This window comes from Mobula hypostoma, chromosome X1 (assembly GCF_963921235.1).
Source record: "Mobula hypostoma chromosome X1, sMobHyp1.1, whole genome shotgun sequence".
Taxonomy (NCBI): domain Eukaryota; kingdom Metazoa; phylum Chordata; class Chondrichthyes; order Myliobatiformes; family Myliobatidae; genus Mobula; species Mobula hypostoma.
This window is the reverse complement of record NC_086128.1, coordinates 70,263,412-70,281,724: the sequence shown is the minus strand read 5'-3', so window position 1 is coordinate 70,281,724 and position 18,313 is coordinate 70,263,412. Positions and strand designations below refer to the sequence as shown.

At 46.3% G+C, this 18,313-nt stretch overlaps 1 protein-coding gene across 2 annotated transcripts; it reads right to left on the bottom strand.

Moving 5' to 3' along the window:
* Nucleotides 1-328: 328 nt before the first annotated feature.
* Nucleotides 329-15,603, bottom strand: LOC134340259 (zinc finger protein 229-like). 2 transcript variants are annotated; one of them, XM_063037279.1, is made up of 2 exons: nt 15,514-15,603; nt 329-4,284 (listed from the first exon to the last, which is right to left on the bottom strand). In XM_063037279.1, the coding sequence occupies exon 2, from the start codon at nt 3,642-3,644 to the stop codon at nt 2,673-2,675; it is 972 nt and encodes a 323-aa protein (XP_062893349.1). In that variant the 5' UTR covers nt 3,645-4,284; nt 15,514-15,603; the 3' UTR covers nt 329-2,672. The 2 variants fall into 2 exon arrangements, with proteins under 2 accessions (XP_062893349.1, XP_062893350.1); XM_063037280.1 differs by lacking the exon at nt 15,514-15,603 and adding an exon at nt 15,330-15,446.
* Nucleotides 15,604-18,313: the final 2,710 nt, after the last annotated feature.

Genomic DNA, 18,313 nt, shown 5'->3' with positions numbered 1-18,313 from the left:
TCTCAGGATCTCCTCCATCAACTTACCAACGACTGAAGTAAGACTCACTGGTCTATAATTTCCTGGGCTTTCTCTACTCCCTTTCTTGAATAATGGAACAACATCCGCAACCCTCCAATCCTCCAGAACCTGTCCCATCCCAATTGATGATTCAAAGATCATTGCCAGAGGATCAGCAATCTCCTCCCTCGCCTCCCACAGTACATCCCGTCCGGTCCCGGTGACTTATCCAACTTGATGCTTTCCAAAGCTCCAGCACATCCTCTCCCTTAATATCTACATACTCAAGCTTTTCAGTCCACTGCAAGTCATCCCTACAATTACCAAGGTCCTCTTCCATAGTGAATACTGAAACAAAGTATTCATTCAGTGCCTCTGCTGTCTCTTCCGGTTCCATAATCACTTTGCCACTGTCACACTTGATTGGTCCTATTCTGTGAAGTCTTATCCTCTTGCTCTTCACATACTTGTAGAATGCCTTGGGGGTTTCCTTAATACTGTCTGCCATGGCCTTCTCATGGCCCCTTCTGGCTCTCCTAATTTCATTCTTAAACTCCTTCCTGTTAGCCTTATAATCTTCTAGATTCCTATCATTACCTAGTTTTTTGAACTTTTCGTAAGCTTTTCTTTACTTCTTGACTAGATTTACAACAGCCTTTGTAAACCACAGTTCCTGTACCCTACCATCCTTTCCATCTCATTGGAACGTACCTACGCAGAACCCCACACAAATATCCCCAGAACATTTGCCACATTTCTTCTGTACGTTTCCCTGAGAACATCTGTTTCCAATTTAAGCTTCCAAGTTCCTGCCTGATAGCCTCATAATTCCCCTTACTCCAATTAAACGTTAACTTCTCTGTTCCTACCCCTCTCCAATGCTATGGTAAAAGAGATAGAATTGTGATCACTATCTCCAAAATGCTCTCCCACTGTGAGACCTGACACCTGACCAGGTGCATTTCCCAATACCAGATCAAGTACAGCCTCTCCTCTTCTAGGCTTATCTAAAATTGTGTCAAGAAACCTTCCTGAACACACCTAACCCGACCCCATCTGAACCCCTTGCTCTCAGGAGATGCTGATCAATATTTGGGAAATTAAAATCTCCCACCACAACAACCCTGTTATTATCACTCCTTTCCAGAATCTGTCTCCTTATCTGCTCCTCGATGCCCCTGTTACTATTGGGTGGGTCTATATAAAACACCCAGTAGTTATTGACCCCTTCCTATTTCAAAGTTCCACCCACAGAGACTCTGTAGACAACACCTCCACGACTTCCTCCTTTTCTGCGTGACACTATCTCTGATCAACAGTGCCACACTCCCAACTCTTTTCTCACCCTCCTTGTCCTTTCTGAAACATCTAAAGCCTAGCACTTGAAGTAGCCATTTATAATACTCCTCGCATTAAAATAGACACATTTTAAACCATCGGTCTGAGCGTTTCCCTTCTCTATCACCTGCCTGTCCTTCCTTTTGCATTGTCTTCAAGCTTTCTCTATTTCTGAGCCAACCTCCCTTTCCTCTGTCACTTCAGTTCAGTTCCCCCCTGCCAGAATGGAGTGAAGAGGGAAAATAAAAGATACTAGGACAGGTACATGGGGAGATGGATCAAGCACAGGCAGCTGGAACAGACTCAGGAGGGGGTTCTTGGCTGGCATGGAGCAGCAGGGCCCATCACCAGTTTGTTTTCCGGTCTCAGATGTTCATTGAAACCATTTTGCATCAGTACATGTTTTACAAACAATACATTCCAAAGTAAATTTCTTATCAAAGTACATTAGCCATATACGTGTACAGTACTATTGAACGATTCATTTTCTTCTAGGCATGGCAACTCAATGCTTACCCCCAGCTTGGGGGGAGGGGGGGAGAATGGGGCCAATTCTGGGACCTGGTGTGGGAGCCCTATCTCCATCCCCTCTCCCATTCCCTCAATCCCCTTCTCCCTCCCTCCCCTCCACTATCTCCCCAACTGCATGTTAGTGTGCGCACATCACTGATAGCCCCTTCCCCCAATGCACTCACTGCTGCACACATCCTAAACCTCACAGGCTCTAATGATCCTAAAATGTTATGCCCTCCTTCCTACACCAACTCCTAAGCCACATGGTTACCAGTATAATCTTCCTATATCTGGTCGCACTGGCATGTGGCACGGGTAGCAATCCAGAGCTCTCAACCCCAGAGATCCTCCCCTAAACCTTAGCACCTAACTCCCTTTGCAGAACCTCATCACTCATCCTAACCATGTCATCAGTACCAGCATGCAGCATGACCTTTGGCTATTCACCTTCCCAGTTAAGAATTCTGTGGATTCAATTCAAGATGTCCCAGACTCTGGTATCCAGGAGGCAACATACCATCTGGGAAAGGGGTTCATCCCACTGTCCTGCCTGGAATTTCTACTGTTCTAAATGAGCAAATATAAAAGCGCAAGGGGAATAAAACTTCACCTACAGCTCTTTTTTTGTCTTCTCTAACTGAAGCCTCTCCTCACTGAAACCTCGAAGAGATTCTGATCTCTCCGACTGGCATCTGGTCAAAGCTTGGGAGTGTGACACGTTCAGATTTCTGAGTGAATCCCTTCCCACATTCAGAGCAGGTGAAGGGCCTCTCCCCAGTGTGAATTCAGTGGTGCGACACAGGGGAGGGTGACTGAGTGAATCACTTCCCACATTCAGCGTGGGTGAAGGGCCTCTTTCCAGTGTGAACTCTGTAGTGAGACAAAAGGCTGGATGATTGAGTGAATGCCTTTCCACATTCAGAACAAGTGTACGGCCTCTCCCCAGTGTGAACCCGCTGGTGCCTCTGTAGTGTGGATGAGAGCGTGAATCCCTTTCCACATACAGAACAGATGAATGGCCTCTCCCCTGTGTGAACTAATTGGTGTGTCAGTAGGTGAGATGACCGAGTGAATCCCTTCCCACATTCAGAGCAGGTGAATGGCCTCTCCCCAGTGTGAACCAACTGATGTTTCCTTAGTGTGGATGAGTGAGTAAATCCCTTCCCACAGTCTGAGCAGGTGAATGGCCTCTCACCGGTGTGAACCAACTGGTGTACCAGTAGGTGAGATGACCGAGTGAATCCCTTCCCACATACAGAGCAGGTGAACGGTTTCTCCCCAGTGTGAACTCGCTGATGTACTTTCAAGTCAGATGACCGAGTGAATTCCTTCCCACAATCTGAGCAGGTGAACGGTTTCTCCCCAGTGTGAACTCGTTGATGTTCCTTCATTTGGAATGACTGAGTGAATCCTTTCCCACATTCAGAGCAGGTAAACGGCCTCTCCCCTGTGTGAGCTCGATGATGTCTCTGTAGCGTGGATGAGTGTGTGAAGGCCTTTCCACAGTCCGAGCAGGTGAATGGCTTCTCCCCGGTGTGAACTCGACGGTGTCTCTGTAATGCATGTGAGTCTGTGAATGCCTTCTCACATTCAGAACAGGTGAACAGCCTCTCCCCAGTGTGAACTCGCTGATGTGCATTCAGTTGAGACGACCGAGCGAATGCCTTCTCGCAGTCTGAGCAAGTGAACGGTTTCTCCCCAGTGTGAACTCGCTGATGTACTTTGAGGTCAGATGACCGAGTGAATTCCTTCCCACAGTCTGAGCAGGTGAATGGCATCTTCTCAGAGTGCATTTGTAGAGGTTTGTTCAGTTGAGATGACTGAGTTAACCCTTTTCCACATTCAGAGCAGGTGAACGGCCTCGCACCAGTGTGTGAGCAGGTTATCGTACTCTCACTGGTGAACTTTCTAATATCATTACCATCGATGACAGAATGAATTGTTTCCCACAGTCAGAACAGGTGGAGTATCTCACTAAGATGTGAACTTGCTGATGTATCTTCAGGCTGGATGACTGAGAAGATTGCCTTCCACACAGAGCAGGTGAATGGCTTTTCCCCACTCTGAACTCACTGACGTGTCTATGGGCAGGCTGTGAGTAACTCTCTTCCCACACAGAGAAGCGGAATGATACCTCACTGTGATCAATTTTCGGGCAATTCTGTAAGTCAGATGTCAGATGTCTTTAATCCCTCGCACAATCAATGCAGTTGAAGAACTGATCTCTAACGAATAACAGAGAACTACATTTCAGACACAAAGTACACTTCCAGCTGGAATGAGATATTCTTCATCTCCAAGGATCGACAAATGATATATATCAGTTTTGCAAGGAAATATCTGGTCACTCCTTAAACATCCGGATAGAGTCAGCAAAACTGATGTGTCGTTGCATTTGGGACTCCCATACACAAATTTTCTGCTACTTCTAACCTGCAAAAATATTTACAAAAGACATCAAAGGGTGAAAGACAATATTTCAGGTGAGATTTTCGTCTGCCGTGAGCTCGGACAGCACATTGCTACAAAGTTCAACTCCAGTTGGAGGAACTCATCTTCTAACTGGGCACCGATCAGGCATCCTGACTGACCATCAAATTCTCTGACTGTATCCCTGTCTGTATCAGAATGGGACATTTCTGCCCTTCATCAATCTGTGACATGGCTCAGTTTGCCTCTCTCCATTAGTATTACTTCAATTTCTAGCCATGTCCCACAGCTCCACAAAGAGCACTTGTGAATATACGACTGATGCTGGAGATGTTCTAATCACTCTAATCCCCACCCAACAGGTGACTGACAGTGTGAACTCACCAATGGGAATGCCAGTGAATGTGACGGGGAGGGCAGTAAACTACAGGTCGCTTGTTATCCAGGACAAAAGGTGTTTGTTAGCATTATGTACCCAGACAGAATGGCACAAAACAAGTTCTCATAGGTAGAAAGGTCCAGAACAAGAGGAGGTGGAATAAAGGTGATTTTCTAAGGACTAAAGCCGATGGAAAGATTTTTTTTTAAATGCAGCACAAAGTGACATTTTCATTGACTGGAAGGTAGAATGTCCATCCAAGCTCAACTGGGATTTATATTTATTTCCAAGTTCCTAATCATTCGATTTAGATAGACGGAGGTCGGCAGTGTTTGGGACATCCATTAGCTCCCATACGCCCTAAGGACTGGCAGGGAAAACACCAGCAGTGTCACCCATGGCAGCCTCTTTACCCAGAAATCCCCACGACCGAGAAACCTGTCTACCTGTCACTCAAGGAAAGCTCTCCAGGGTCTGGGTATAGATCATGGGGCTGAGAGAGAGGGAAAGGACCAGGACTGTCCCATCAAGCAGGACCAAAGCGTGTCCAGAGATCATAGTATCTGTCTCTCAGTCGTGGCTCCGATGCCAGAGCTGGCACCGGAGCCTGGAGTCCCACTCCTACCCGCGGCAAATGATTCTGAGCCTCTAATCCACTGAATGCATACGTATTTGATCACCTAGTCACTGGCAATGAATTCCGAAAACGGAGATTTCTGGATAAACTGTCAGCAATCACTGGTTCCCCTGTGTTATGTGGTTCAAAATCAGTCAACGTTTGTCAGTAGAACTCTCAGCAGCTACCTTAATGCAGCAAGCTGCAGAAACAATGAACTCAATATCGAAAGGTATTCCGTGTGTCAATTGTCAACATACAACCCTCTTGCAAAAGCAGATAGCACACGAGATTCTGCAGATGCTGGAAACACAGAGTACACAACTGCAGATCAGGCAACATCGAAGCAGAGGAATAAACAGTCGAGACGTAGTGAAGGGTCCCACTCGAAACATTGACTGTTGATTTCATTCCATAGGTGTTGCCTAACCCGCTGAACTCCTTCAGCATTTTGCAGAAGTAAACAACATTTTTTTCTCCCCAATCAGTTTCCAAATGCAGCTAACCTTTTTATTTGTATTGATTGGCCCCGACAGAGTGGATGTGAAGAGGATGCATCCTATAGTGGGGGAGTCCAAGACCAGAAGACACCGGCACAGACACAGAACCGAGAGGCGTCCTTTGAAAGTGTATTCTGAGGAGGAATTTCATTAGCCAGGCCGTAGTGAATCTGAGGTATTCATTGCTACAGGCAGCTGTGGAGGCCAGGTCATTGGGTATATTTAAGTTAGAGGTTGATAGATTCTTGTTTAGTCAGCACTTGAAGGGGAACGATGTGGGGTTACAGGGATTTACAGAGATAGTGAGGAGTGTACGGATCAGACAGGTTTACAGAAATAGGGAGGGGTGTGCTGCAGACAGGTTTTCACAGATGCCAACAGTTTTGGGTTCAGAAGGGGTTACAGAGACACAGAGTAGTGTCGGGACAAGAAGGGATTTCACGGACTGTGAATGGTGTTGGGGTCAAGAGAGGTTTATAAAAATGAGGAGGGGTATACAGGTTGGAACAATTTACAGGGATGGGGGTGTAGGGGCGGATGTTGTTTCCAGAGATGAGGAGGGGTTTACAAGATGGGGAGGGTGTAGTGGTTGGAAGAATTTACAGAGATGGAGGGGATGTAGAGGTTAGTGGTGTTTACAGGGATAGGGAGGGGTGCCAGGGTTGGAGGGGTTTAAGGGATGGAGGAGGGTGTAGGGACTTAGGGATTTACAGAGGGGGAGGGGTTGGAGGGGTGGGGGTAGGTTTGGGGGATGCAGTGGGTGGAGCTGTTTACAGAGAGAGGGAAGCTTGTCGGGTTGTTGGTGTTTACAGAAATGGGGAGGGGTATAGGAGTCAGAAGGGTTTACAGTGAGGGGTAGGGGGGTAGTGATTGGAGGAGTTTACAGAAATGGGAAAGGGTGTAGGGTCAGAAAGGTTTTCGCAGATGCCAGGGGTTATGGGTTCAGAAGGACTTACAGAGATGTAGAGAAGTGCAGGGGTTAAAAGGGATTTCACGGATGGTGAGTGAAGAGAGGTTGGGGTCAAAAGAGGTTTACAGATATGGGGAGGGGTGTACTGGCTGGATGAATTTACAGAGATGAGTGGTTTACGAGATGGAGAGGGTGCAGTGATTGGAGGAATTAACAAAATGGGGGGTGTAGAGGTTGGTGGTGTTTACAGAGATTTGGAGGGGTGTAGGGGTTTACAGTGATGGGAGGGGTGTAGTGGTCGGAGAGGGTAACAGAGATGAGGAGTGGTTTACAAGATGGGGAGAGTGGAGTGGTTGGAGGAATGTACAGAGATGGGTTTGCAGGGGCTGGTGGTGTTAACAGATGTTACACCGTGGTAAAGGTTTCACTGTTAAAGTAATGATCTTTCCGCAGAAGCAGTGTTTGGTTTATGGTTAGAGATAACGGGAGCTTTGGAATGTCAGCTGCCCAATGAAGGGAGTGTGTTTTTCATATTGCAGCCTGACACCAGTGTGAGCGGGGTCTTTTGTTCAGTGAGAGATGAAGGGAGAAGACGCCGGACAGAAGAGATCATAGGACTCAACCCGGAGTGGAGCCATGATTTGATGAAGCTCGGGGAGATTGAAGGAGGATCGGTGAAGAGGAAAACTGTGAGATCCAACTTGTGCACATTAGTCTGTTTCATTAAAATGGGCCCTTTTCTTTTTTTTTTGCTTTACTGGTCAAATTAAGCATTATAATTAAGCGCGTGTAAGTCGGATTGTGAGGCAGTGGAACTGTTTAAAAGAGAGAAGATTGCGAAGGTTGGTTATTTCTTCGGCAGTTGAACGGAGCATGACTGCGCATGTGTGTGTAAGTCGGACCGTGAGGCAGCGGGAGTGTTTAAAAGAGAGAAGATTAACGGAGCGGGCAACGTTGTAGCGGGCGACGGAGTAGGGGAGACAGAGTAAGAAGGCTTTGGCTCCAGAGGCTTCGGCGAGCAGAGGCTGAGGAAGAGCTTCACTCCAAGTGAGGTAAGGCTGGGTAAGTTCCATTAATAAATCAATTACCTAAGAGTAGGTAATGGAGGCAGCAGTTACGGCAGTTCAGTGCTCCGTTTGCAGTATGTGGGAATCATACAATCATCCCTGATGACTATACCTATAAAAGGTGCATCCAGCTGCAGCTCCTGAGTTAGGGAACTGGAGCTGGAGCTGGATGAACTTTGGATCATTCCAGAGGCAGAGGCAGAAATAAACGGGAGTTACAGGAAGATGGTCACCCCTAAGAGTTAGGAGATAGGTAGCTGGGTGACTGTCAGGACAGGGAGGGGGAAGAGACAGAATGAGCAGAGCCCCCCCTGTGGCCCTTCCCACCAATAATAAGTACATTGTTTTGGATACTGTTGATGGGGACGACTTACCAGGAACAAGTTGCAGTGGTTGCGTCTCTGGCACCGAGACGGGACCCTCAGCTCAGAAGGGAAGGAGGGAAAAGAGCAGAGCAGTATGATAGGGGATTCGATAGTAAGGGGGACAGATGAGAGGTTCTGTGGAAGAGATCGAGAATCCCGGATGGTCTGTTGCCTCCCTGGTGCCAGGGTCCGCGATATCTCGGATCGAGTTTTTAGTATTCTCAAGATGGAGGGTGAGCAGCCGGATGTCGTGGTCCATGTAGGGACCAACGACATGGGTAGGAAGAGTGAGGAAGTCCTGAAAGGTGAGTTTAAGGTGTTAGGCGCCAAGTTAAAGGACAGGACCTGCAGGATAGCAATCTCAGGATTGCTACCAGTGCCACGTGCAAGCAGGTTTAGAAATAGTAAGACAGTGCAGGTCAACAAGTGGCTGAAGACATGGTGCAGGAGGGAAGGCTTCGAATTTATAGATAACTGAGCAGTTTTCCAGGGAAGGTGGGACCTGTTCCAGCAGGACGGTTTACATCTGAACTGGAGGGGGACAAGTATTCTTGCAGGTAGGTTTGCTAGAGAGGCTCCAGTGGATTTAAACTAGATAGAAGGGGGGAGGGGAACCAGAGTGTAGGAACAGATGTAGGGGAGAAGGAAGAAAAAGAAAATAGTAAAGTTGTTTGCACCATTAAGTGATAAACAGAGAGTAAGAGGTGGAAAATTTCTTAAATGCATTTATTTTAATGCAAGGAGCATTATAAGAAAGGTGGATGAGCTTCCAGCATGGATTCATACCTGGAAGTATGATGCTGTAGCTATTAGTGAAACATGGATGCAGGAGAGATGTGATTGGCAACTAAATATTCCTGGATTTCGTTGCTTCTGGTGTGATAGAATCGGAGGGACAAGAGGGCGAGGTGTTACATTGCTTGACAGAGAAAATATTACAGTGGTGCTCTGACACGATAGATTAGAGTGCCCATCTAGGGAGGCTATTTGGGTGGAACTGAGGAATGGGAAAGGTGTAGTAACGCTTATAGGGGTGTATTATAGACTACCTAATGGGGAGCCAGAAGTGCAGGAGCAAATTTGTAAGGAGATAGCAGATACTTGTCGTAAGCACAAGGTTGTGATTGTGGGAGATTTTAATTTTCCACATATAGACTGGGAAGCCCATACTGTAAAAGGGCTGAATGGGTTGGAGTTTGTAAAATGTGTGCAGGATAGTTCTTTGCAGCAATACACAGAGGTACCAACTAGAGAAAGGGCAGTGTTGGATCTCCTGTTAGGGAATGAGATAGGTCAGGTGACGGAGGTTTGTGTTGGGGAGCACTTCGGGTCCAGTGATCACAATGCCATTAGTTTTAATATAGTTATGGAGAAGAATAGGTCTGGACCCAAGGTTGAGATTTTTGATTGGAGAAAGGCTAAATCTGAGGAGATGCAAAAGGATTTAGAAGGAGTGGATTGGGACAATTTGTTTTATGGGAAGAATGTAATAGAGAAATGGAGGTCATTTAAAGGTGAAATTTTGAGGATACAGAAAATTTATGTTCCTGTTAGGTTGAAAGGAAAGTTTAAAAGTTTGAGAGAGCCATGGTTTTCAAGGGATATTGGAAACTTGGTTTGGAAAAAGAGAGATATCTACAATAAATATAGGCAGCATGGAGTAAATCAGGTGCTCGAGGAATATAAAGAATGTAAAAAGAATCTTAAGTAAGAAATTAGAAAAGCTAAAAGAAGATATGAGGTAGCTTTGGCAAGTAAGGTGAAATAAATCCAAAGGGTTTCTACAGTTATATTAATAGCAAAAGGATAGTGAGGAATAGAATTGGTCCCTCAGAAAATCAGAGTGGACAGCTATGCGAGGAGCCAAAAGAGATGGGGGAGATTTTGAACAATTTCTTTTCTCCGGTATTCACTAAAGAGAAGGATATTGAATTGTGTACGGTAGGGGAAACAGGTAGGGAAGTTATGGAAACTGTGATGATTAAAGAAGAGGAAGTACTTGCGCTTTTAAGGAATATAAAAGTGGATAAGCCTCCGGGTCCTGACAGGATATTCCCTAGCACCTTGAGGGAAATAAGTGTAGAAATAGCAGGGGTTCTGACAGAAATATTTCAAGTGTCATTAGAAACTGGGATGGTGCGGGAGGATTGGCGTATTGCCCATGTTGTTCCATTGTTTAAAATGGGTTCTAAGAGTAAACCTAGCAATTATCGGCCTGCGAATTCGACGTCAGTGGTGGGTAAATTGATGGAAAGTATTCTTAGAGATGGTATATTAATCATCTGGATAGACAGGGTCTGATTAGGAACAGTCAACATGGATTTGTGTGCAGAAGGTTATGTTTGACAAATCTTATTGAATTTTTTGAAGAGGTTACTAGGAAAGTTGATGAGGGTAAAGCGATGGATGTTGTCTATATGGACTTCAATAAGGCCTTTGACAAGGTTCCACACGGAAGGTTAGTTAGGAAGGTTCAATCGTTAGGTATTAATATTGAACACTTTCAGTCCAGTATTTATTGCTTTCTGTTTTAACTGCACCACACCTCTATTGCCCTGTAACTCATCCCACTGGCTGTGATTATGCCTCATTTCCTGCCTGTCCTTTCTATCATCTCTGGTGCATGCCATCTCTGATTTATTTCTGTTTTCCCCTTTCTCAGCCCTATCACTCTGGTTCCCATCCCCCTACCAAATTAGTTTAAACCCTCCCTGGTAGCTGTATTAAACCTGCCTGTTAGGATATTGGACCCCTTTGGGTTCAGGTGTAACCCGTCCTTTTTGTATAGGTTGTACCTCCCCCAGAAGAGGTCCTAATGATCCAGGAACCTGAAGTCCTGCCCCCTACATCAGTCTCTCAGCCATGCATATATCCTGACCTCTGCAAAACTGGATGTCCCAGGTCATTGGTGGTTGGCGGCATTGTTTGTCTATAATTTCAGCCTGAAATACTGGCCGGGAAGTAGGAACATTGATGCTGATGCTTTGTCCCAACGTGCGCACGAAGGGCTGGACAGGGACGGAGAGTGGGAGAGCGTTCCTGCCCCAGGAGTGAAAGCCATGTGTCAGTTTTCCATCACGGTGAAGGTGGAGGAAAAGCTAGAACAGGATCAAGCGGGAGATGGTAGATCAATTGGGAGCTTGTGATGGTGCCATTCCACAAGCTTACTGTAGCCTGCCCACTCTGAAGACAATCCAGTTAACAGAATTGAGTCCTGGGGAAGTGGCAGCTGCTCAGTGAGATGACACGGGCATTGGTACCGTTTGGTCAGCGGTCGAAAAAAGGGACAAGGCCCAAGTGGAGAAGACGAAACAAAATGGCCCAGATTGGAGTGGAGTAACCAGATCCCATACCAGGTCACATTACGTCTGGACTGGCCTCAGCATTCCCAGCTGGTTCTGCTGGAGAATTGGAGAATTGTGCTGAAGTCACTTCATGATGATTCTGGCCATTTGGGTGTTGAAAAGACCTATGGTTTGCTCAGAGATCTGTTCTACTGGCCCGAAATGAAGCTGGAGGTCAAAGAGTACAGCAAGTCATGCATTCGATGCATACGGAGGAAGATGCTACCTACAAGGGCCACTCAATTGTTCCACTTGCAGAGTGCAGGCCCCCTGGACCTGGTGTGTATGGATTTCCTGTCAATAGAGCCAGATGCCAGCAACATGGCAAATGTCTTAGTCATCACGGATCACTACACTACACCAGATATGCACAGGCTTTTCCTACCAAGGATTAGAGGGTGTCCACAGTGGCCAAAGTATTATGGGAGGAGAATTTTATTTATTATGGCCTCCCCAGGCAGGTACATAGTAATCAGGGACGGAATTTTTTAGTGTCGGCTCATACATGAGTTACTGAGCATGCTTGGAGTCGAGAAGTCAAGTACTACGCCTTATCACCCGCAGGGTGATCCCCAGCCCGAGAGGTTTAACCAGACCTTGCTAGACATGCTTGGAACCTTGGAAATCGGCAAGAAAAACAAGTGGAGTCCACATATTATACATCTGGTCCTCTGCTACAACTGTGCACGAAATGAAGCTACCAGGTACTTGCCATATTATCTGATGTTTGGGCGCGAGGCGAGGTTACCCATTGTTTTGGGACTGGCAAGAAAGGCCTGCCACCGAACATTTATCTGAAGTATGCGCCTGATATGAGAAAGGAGCTGAAAAAGGCTTATGAATTAGCTGAGGTCGCAGCTGCCAAGGTGAATCAAGGAAATAAGCGGAGTTATAATGAAAAGTTTAGGTTCTCCCAACTCATGCCGGAGACCAAGTCTTTGTGAGGAATTCGGGGCTATCTGGGAAGCACAAGTTGGCTGACCACTGGACAGCTACACCCTATGTAGTGGAGGGTCAGATGCCAAACGTACCAGCTTTCTGGGTGAAACCAGAGGATGGGAATGGGCCTGTCAAGATTCTCCATCGGAACCACATTCTGCCTCTCGGGCAAGAGGTGCAGGTTGACCTAGAGCCTGACCTGGGGCCTACACCTAGTAGGAGGACTTTGCAGTGCTGCAGAGTGACTCAAGACCAACAGCAGGAGAGATTAGACTGGACCCCACCCCTCAAAAGGATATGGACTCAGAGGATGAAGAAATGGGGTTATGGTATATGCTCCCTTTTACTAACTCCCCACTGATTGACAAAGAGATTCCCAACCTCACACTGAATCAGGTGAAATCGGCGGGACTATCTGTGGACAATCTGGGTTTCAGTAGGACCATGAAGAGGATGAAGCGGGGCTCTGTTAAGTGGCAGAGGGGTCAAAGTTGCAGGAGGGTACGAGTGAAAGACAATAGACAATAGGTGCAGGAGTAGGCCATTCTGCCCTTCGAGCCAGCACCGCCGTTCACTGTGATCATGGCTGATCATCCACAATCAGTACCCTGCTCCTGCCTTCTCCCCATATCCCTTGACTCCGCTACCTTTAAGAGCTCTATCTTACTCTTTCTTGAAAGAATCCAGAGAATTGGCCTCCACTACCTTCTGAGGCAGAGCATTCCACAGATCCACAACCCTCTGTGTGAAAAAGTTTTTCCTCAACTCCATTCTAAATGGTCTACCCGTTATTCTTAAACCTTGGTCTCTGGTTCTGGACTCCCCAAACATTGGGAACATGTTTCCTGCCTGTAGCGTGTCCAATCCCTTAATAATCTTGTATGTTTCAATCAGATCCCCTCTCATCCTTCTAAATTCCAGTGTATACAAGCCCAGTCGCTTCAATCTTTCAACATATGACATTCCCGCCATTCCTGGAATTAACCCAGTGAACCTACGCTGCACTCCCTCCATAGCAAGAATATCCTTCCTGAAATTTAGAGACCAAAACTGCACACAATAGTCCAGGTGTGGTCTCACCAGGGCCCTGTACAACTGCAGAAGGACCTCTTTGCTCCTATACTCAACTCCCCTTGTTATGAAGGTCAACATACCATTAACCTTCTTCAATGCCTGCTGAACATGAGGGTCACCAGGATGTTACCTGGATCACAGTCCTGAGCTACTGTGCAAGGAGAGTTCAGACAAACCTGGGTTGTTTTCTCTGGAGTGGAGGAGGCTGAGGGGAGATCTGATTGAGCTTGATTTGCGTTACGAGATACAAATATAGAAGACTGCTGGCATTTTTATCCCCATGTCAAGACGTCTCATGCACGTAGAGGAACCTGTGGAATTCATTCCCACGGATGGTTCAAAGACGAAATCATTGGAGATATTGAAAACAGAGGTTGGTCGGTGTTTGATTCATGAGGAGGAAGAACAACGGTGATTTTCTCAAGAACTAAAGCTGAAGGGAGGATTTTGCTTTTTCTCCCCCCCCCATGCTGCACTAATTAACATTTTCATTAATTGGAAGGTAAACTCGTCATCCGAGATTAACTGAGACTATATTTCTGTTCCGAGATCCTAATGCTTGGATTTACACAGCTAGAGGTGCCGCATAAAAGTCCTATCCATAAGATAAGGATGCATAGAGATGGGGGTGATGTTTTAGCATGGATAGAGGATTGGCTAACTAACAGAAAGCAGAGAGTTGGGATAGATGGGTGTACCTCTGGCTGGCAATCAGTGGTGAGCGGTGCTGGGCCCACAGCAGTACATGATATACATTAATAATCTGAAAGAGGGGACCAAGTGTAGTGTATCTAAGTCTGCTGATGATGCTAAATTGAGTAGAAAAGCAAATTGTGCAGAAGGCACAGAGATGTAGATAAGTTAAGTTAGTGGGCAAGGATCTGGCAGATAGAGTACAGTGTTGGTAAATGTGAGGTCATCCACAATGGAAGGAAAAGTGGAAGAGCAGAGTATTATTTAAACGGTAAAAAATATTGCAGCATGCTGCTGTGCAGAGGGACTTGGAAGTGCTTGTGCATGAATCACAAAAGGTTGGCTTGCAGGTGCAGCAGGCAGTCAAGATGCCAAATAAAATGTTGGCCTTCATTGCTAGAAAACTTGATTTTAAGAGCAGAGAGGTCATGCTGCAACTGTACAGGGTACTGCTGAGGCCGCATCTGGAGTACTGCATGCAGTTCTGGTCCCCTTACTTGAGTAAGGATATACTGGCTTTGGAGGCAGTGCAGAGGAGGTTCACCAGGTTGCTTCTAGAGGTGAGGAGGTTAGACCATGAGTCACCTGGGTCTGTTCTCACTGGAATTCAGAAGAATGAGAGGAGATCTTATAGAAGCATATAAAATTATGAAAGGGATATATAAGATAGAGGCAGGAAAGTTGTTTCCTCTGGTAGGTAAGACTAGAACTAGGGGACGTAGCCTCAAGATTCAGGATGGAGATGAGGAGGAACTGCTTTTCCCACAGAGTGGTGAATCCATGGAATTCTCTTCCATATTTAAGACAAGGTTGAATAGATTTTTGCATTGTAGGAGGGTGATGGGGAAAAGGTAGGAAGATGGAAATGAATCCATGGCCAGATCAGCCATGTTATTTTTGAATGGCGGAGCAGGGTCGACGGGCCAGACGGCCTACTCCTGCTCCTATTTCTTACTTTCTTATGAGCTCGACAGTGTTTATGAGATCTATCTGTTTCTATTTCCTCCGCCCGTGCTTCCAACCGCCCCAAGTACTGGCGGGGAAAACGCTGGCAATTTCATCTATGGCTGCCTTTCTACCCAGAAGACATCACGAACAAGAAATACATCTGTCACCCCAGGACCCAGCGATGCGCATGCGCCGCTGAAATGGTGCCAGCACCTTGGTTCATCAGCGGTAAGCTACCCAGGGCCCGGGTACGAATCTTGGGGCTGAGAGCGAGGGAAAGGACCGGATCCCACAGGGTGCAAGACCGCAGTGGGGCTGGCGATCACAAAGTGTCGCAAATCTCTGTCGCGTTCGGATGTCAGTGTGACTTATCCTCCACCCGGAGCTCCTCTCCTACCTGCGGCCAATCCTTCCGAACCTCTCGTCGACTGAGCGCATGCGTGATATCCGGGAACAAGCCGGGATCCTTACGCATGCGTATTTGTTCGCCTGATCACAGACGGCGAAGCGCAGAGATTTCTGGGTAACGTGCGGTAATCATCTGTGTGGCGTTTACCCAGCAAGCTATCACAAACAATGCACTCAAAATTAACAGGTATTCCGTGTGTCAAGTGTCAAAGTACAATGCAGGTAGATTAGATACGAGATTCTGCAGATGTTGGAAACAGAGTATCATCAGAATCAGGTTTATTATCACCGGCATGTTTCACAAAGTTAACGTGAAATTTGTTAACTTAGCAGCAGCAGTTCAATGCAATACATAATCTAGAAGAGAAAAAGATAATAAATAAATCAATTACGGTATACGTATATTGAATAGATTAAAAACGTGCAAAAAATCCCAGAATACTGTATATTAAAAAAGTGAGGTACCTGTAGTGTCCAAGGGTTTAATGTCCATTTAGGAATAAGATGGAGGAGGGGAAGAAGCTGTTCCTAAATCGCTGAGTGTGTGTCTTCAGGCTTCTGTACCTCCTACCTCATGATAACAGTGAGAAAAGGGCATGCCCTGGGTGCTGGAGGTCCTTAATACCGGACGCTGCCTTTCTGAGACACCACTCCCTGAAGATGTCCTGGGTATTTTGTAGGCTAGTACTTCGGAATTGACTAGATTTACAATCCTCTGCAGCTTCTTTTGGTCCTGTGCACTAGAGTCAGAATGCTCTCCACAGTACATCTATAGAAATTTTTAGTGTATTTGTTGACATGCCAAATCTCTTCAAACCCCTAATGAATATAGCCACTGTCTTGCCTTCTTTATACCTACTTCAGTATGTTGGGAGCAGGTTAAATCTTCACAGATCTTGACATCCAGGAACTTGAAACATCATGCACAAAGTGCTGGGTCAACTCACCAGATCAAGCAACATCTAAGCAGAGGAATAAAGACTAGTATGGTGAAGGGTCTCACTTGAAACATTGACTGTTTATTCCTCTCCATAGACGCTGCCTGACCCACTGAGTTCTTCCAACACTTTACAGAAATAAGCAATACTTTTCAGTGGAATCGTTTCCAAATCTTGCCGATCTTTCATTTGGATTGTACTGAAGAAGAGCATTTGATTGCTCTGGGCTTGTACTCACCAGCATTCAAATAAAACGTGTGGTGACCTCATTGAAACCTGTTGAGTGGCTAAAGGTCTAATGTTACGTACCCCGTAACTGGGTTGCCAAACCAGCAGAAATGGATCACTCAGTTGGAGTCTGGAGTACTAGAACTAAGAAAGTTTTATTAAAGAAACAAGCAACACAGTAATCGAAAGGATAATAAATGCAACAGTTCAGTGATGATAAACACACATGTGCACAGCATTAAGATAACAGCATCAATCAAGCTCTATCGTTGTCTAGGGGTAAATGACCAATTTCAAAATGACTCAAAGTTCAGTCCAGTTAGTAGTTCAGTTCGCAGTAATCGTTGCCATGGCGATGGACAAGGTGGGGGAAGAGAGACATAGAATAGGAACAACTGATCATTCAGAACACTGCTTCACTCACAGACCAGCGGGATGGCTCACAAACAGCATTTGGGCGGGTCCTTGGTGATGTCACCTGAGGTCACCGACTGTGACCCCTCCTCCAGATGCGGTCGATCCTCTGCAGTGAACCCGGCACCCAGGCAAGGGCGGACACACACCGGGTTCCCGCTGATCGTACCTTTCCACCCTTGTCGTTGTCTGGCACTTCTCACCCACTCGTGAGAGGCGCACCGCTTCCAGGGTCTCGTTACCTCGGGTGGCGTGCGTGTCTGTCTTAGCGAACCTGTCCCTTTTTATCCCCCTGCTGGGGCATCGCCTGTCCATCACTTCAAACAGTTCAAGGTTCAAAGAGGGGAGCCGCTCCAGACAGCTCTCTCTCCCTCGTTCCTTCATTACACATCTCCAGACGCTGCTCCATTGTTCCTTATCTCTCCTTCCCCTGAGGGCAGGTGGCAGACCAACTGCTGATGCCACTGATGCTAGCCCAGGCCAGCAAACATCTTAATTTTATGTGTATTCTCGTAACACTAAATAGAGTGGATGCAGAGATGATGTTTCCTATGGCAGGAGTCTAAGCCCAGAGGACACAGCCTCAGAATAGAGGGGCATCCTTTTAGATCATAGAAGAGGATGAATTCCTCCAGCCAGAGCATGGAATTTCTTGCTATGGATGGCTGTGGAGGTCAAGTAATTGGGTTTATTTCAGGCAGAGATTGACAGATTCTTGATTAGTCAGGGCATGAAGGAATACAGGGAGGCAGGAGATTAGGGTTGAGAGGGAAATTGGATCATCTATGATGAAATGGTGGAGCAGATTCATTGGGCCAAATAGCCTAATTCTGCTCCTATACCTTATTGTTTTATGGTCTTATGGTATTCCCATCCTCCTCCTCCCCATAAACTCTTGCCCCTACGTCTTGATGGAGCTCCAAAGCCCTGACTTGTGTGGGGCCTCCATTTGGTTACTGACCCTGCTCCATCAAAGATTTACCCACCATTCTGCAGTCAGACTTTAGAATGGTGGATTAAACAACTGGGCTGAGTGAGGCACGGGCCTTTGAAATCAGTGAAAATGACCCAAAGTGTTGAGAAGAGCACAGAAGAAAGACTTTAGCCACATATAACACCCGTCGAGCCCTGAGGATCGAGGAATTGATTGGAACAAAACCACAGTGAGCTCATCGTCTAGTTTAGTCTGCAGAAAATCATGCAGGAAAT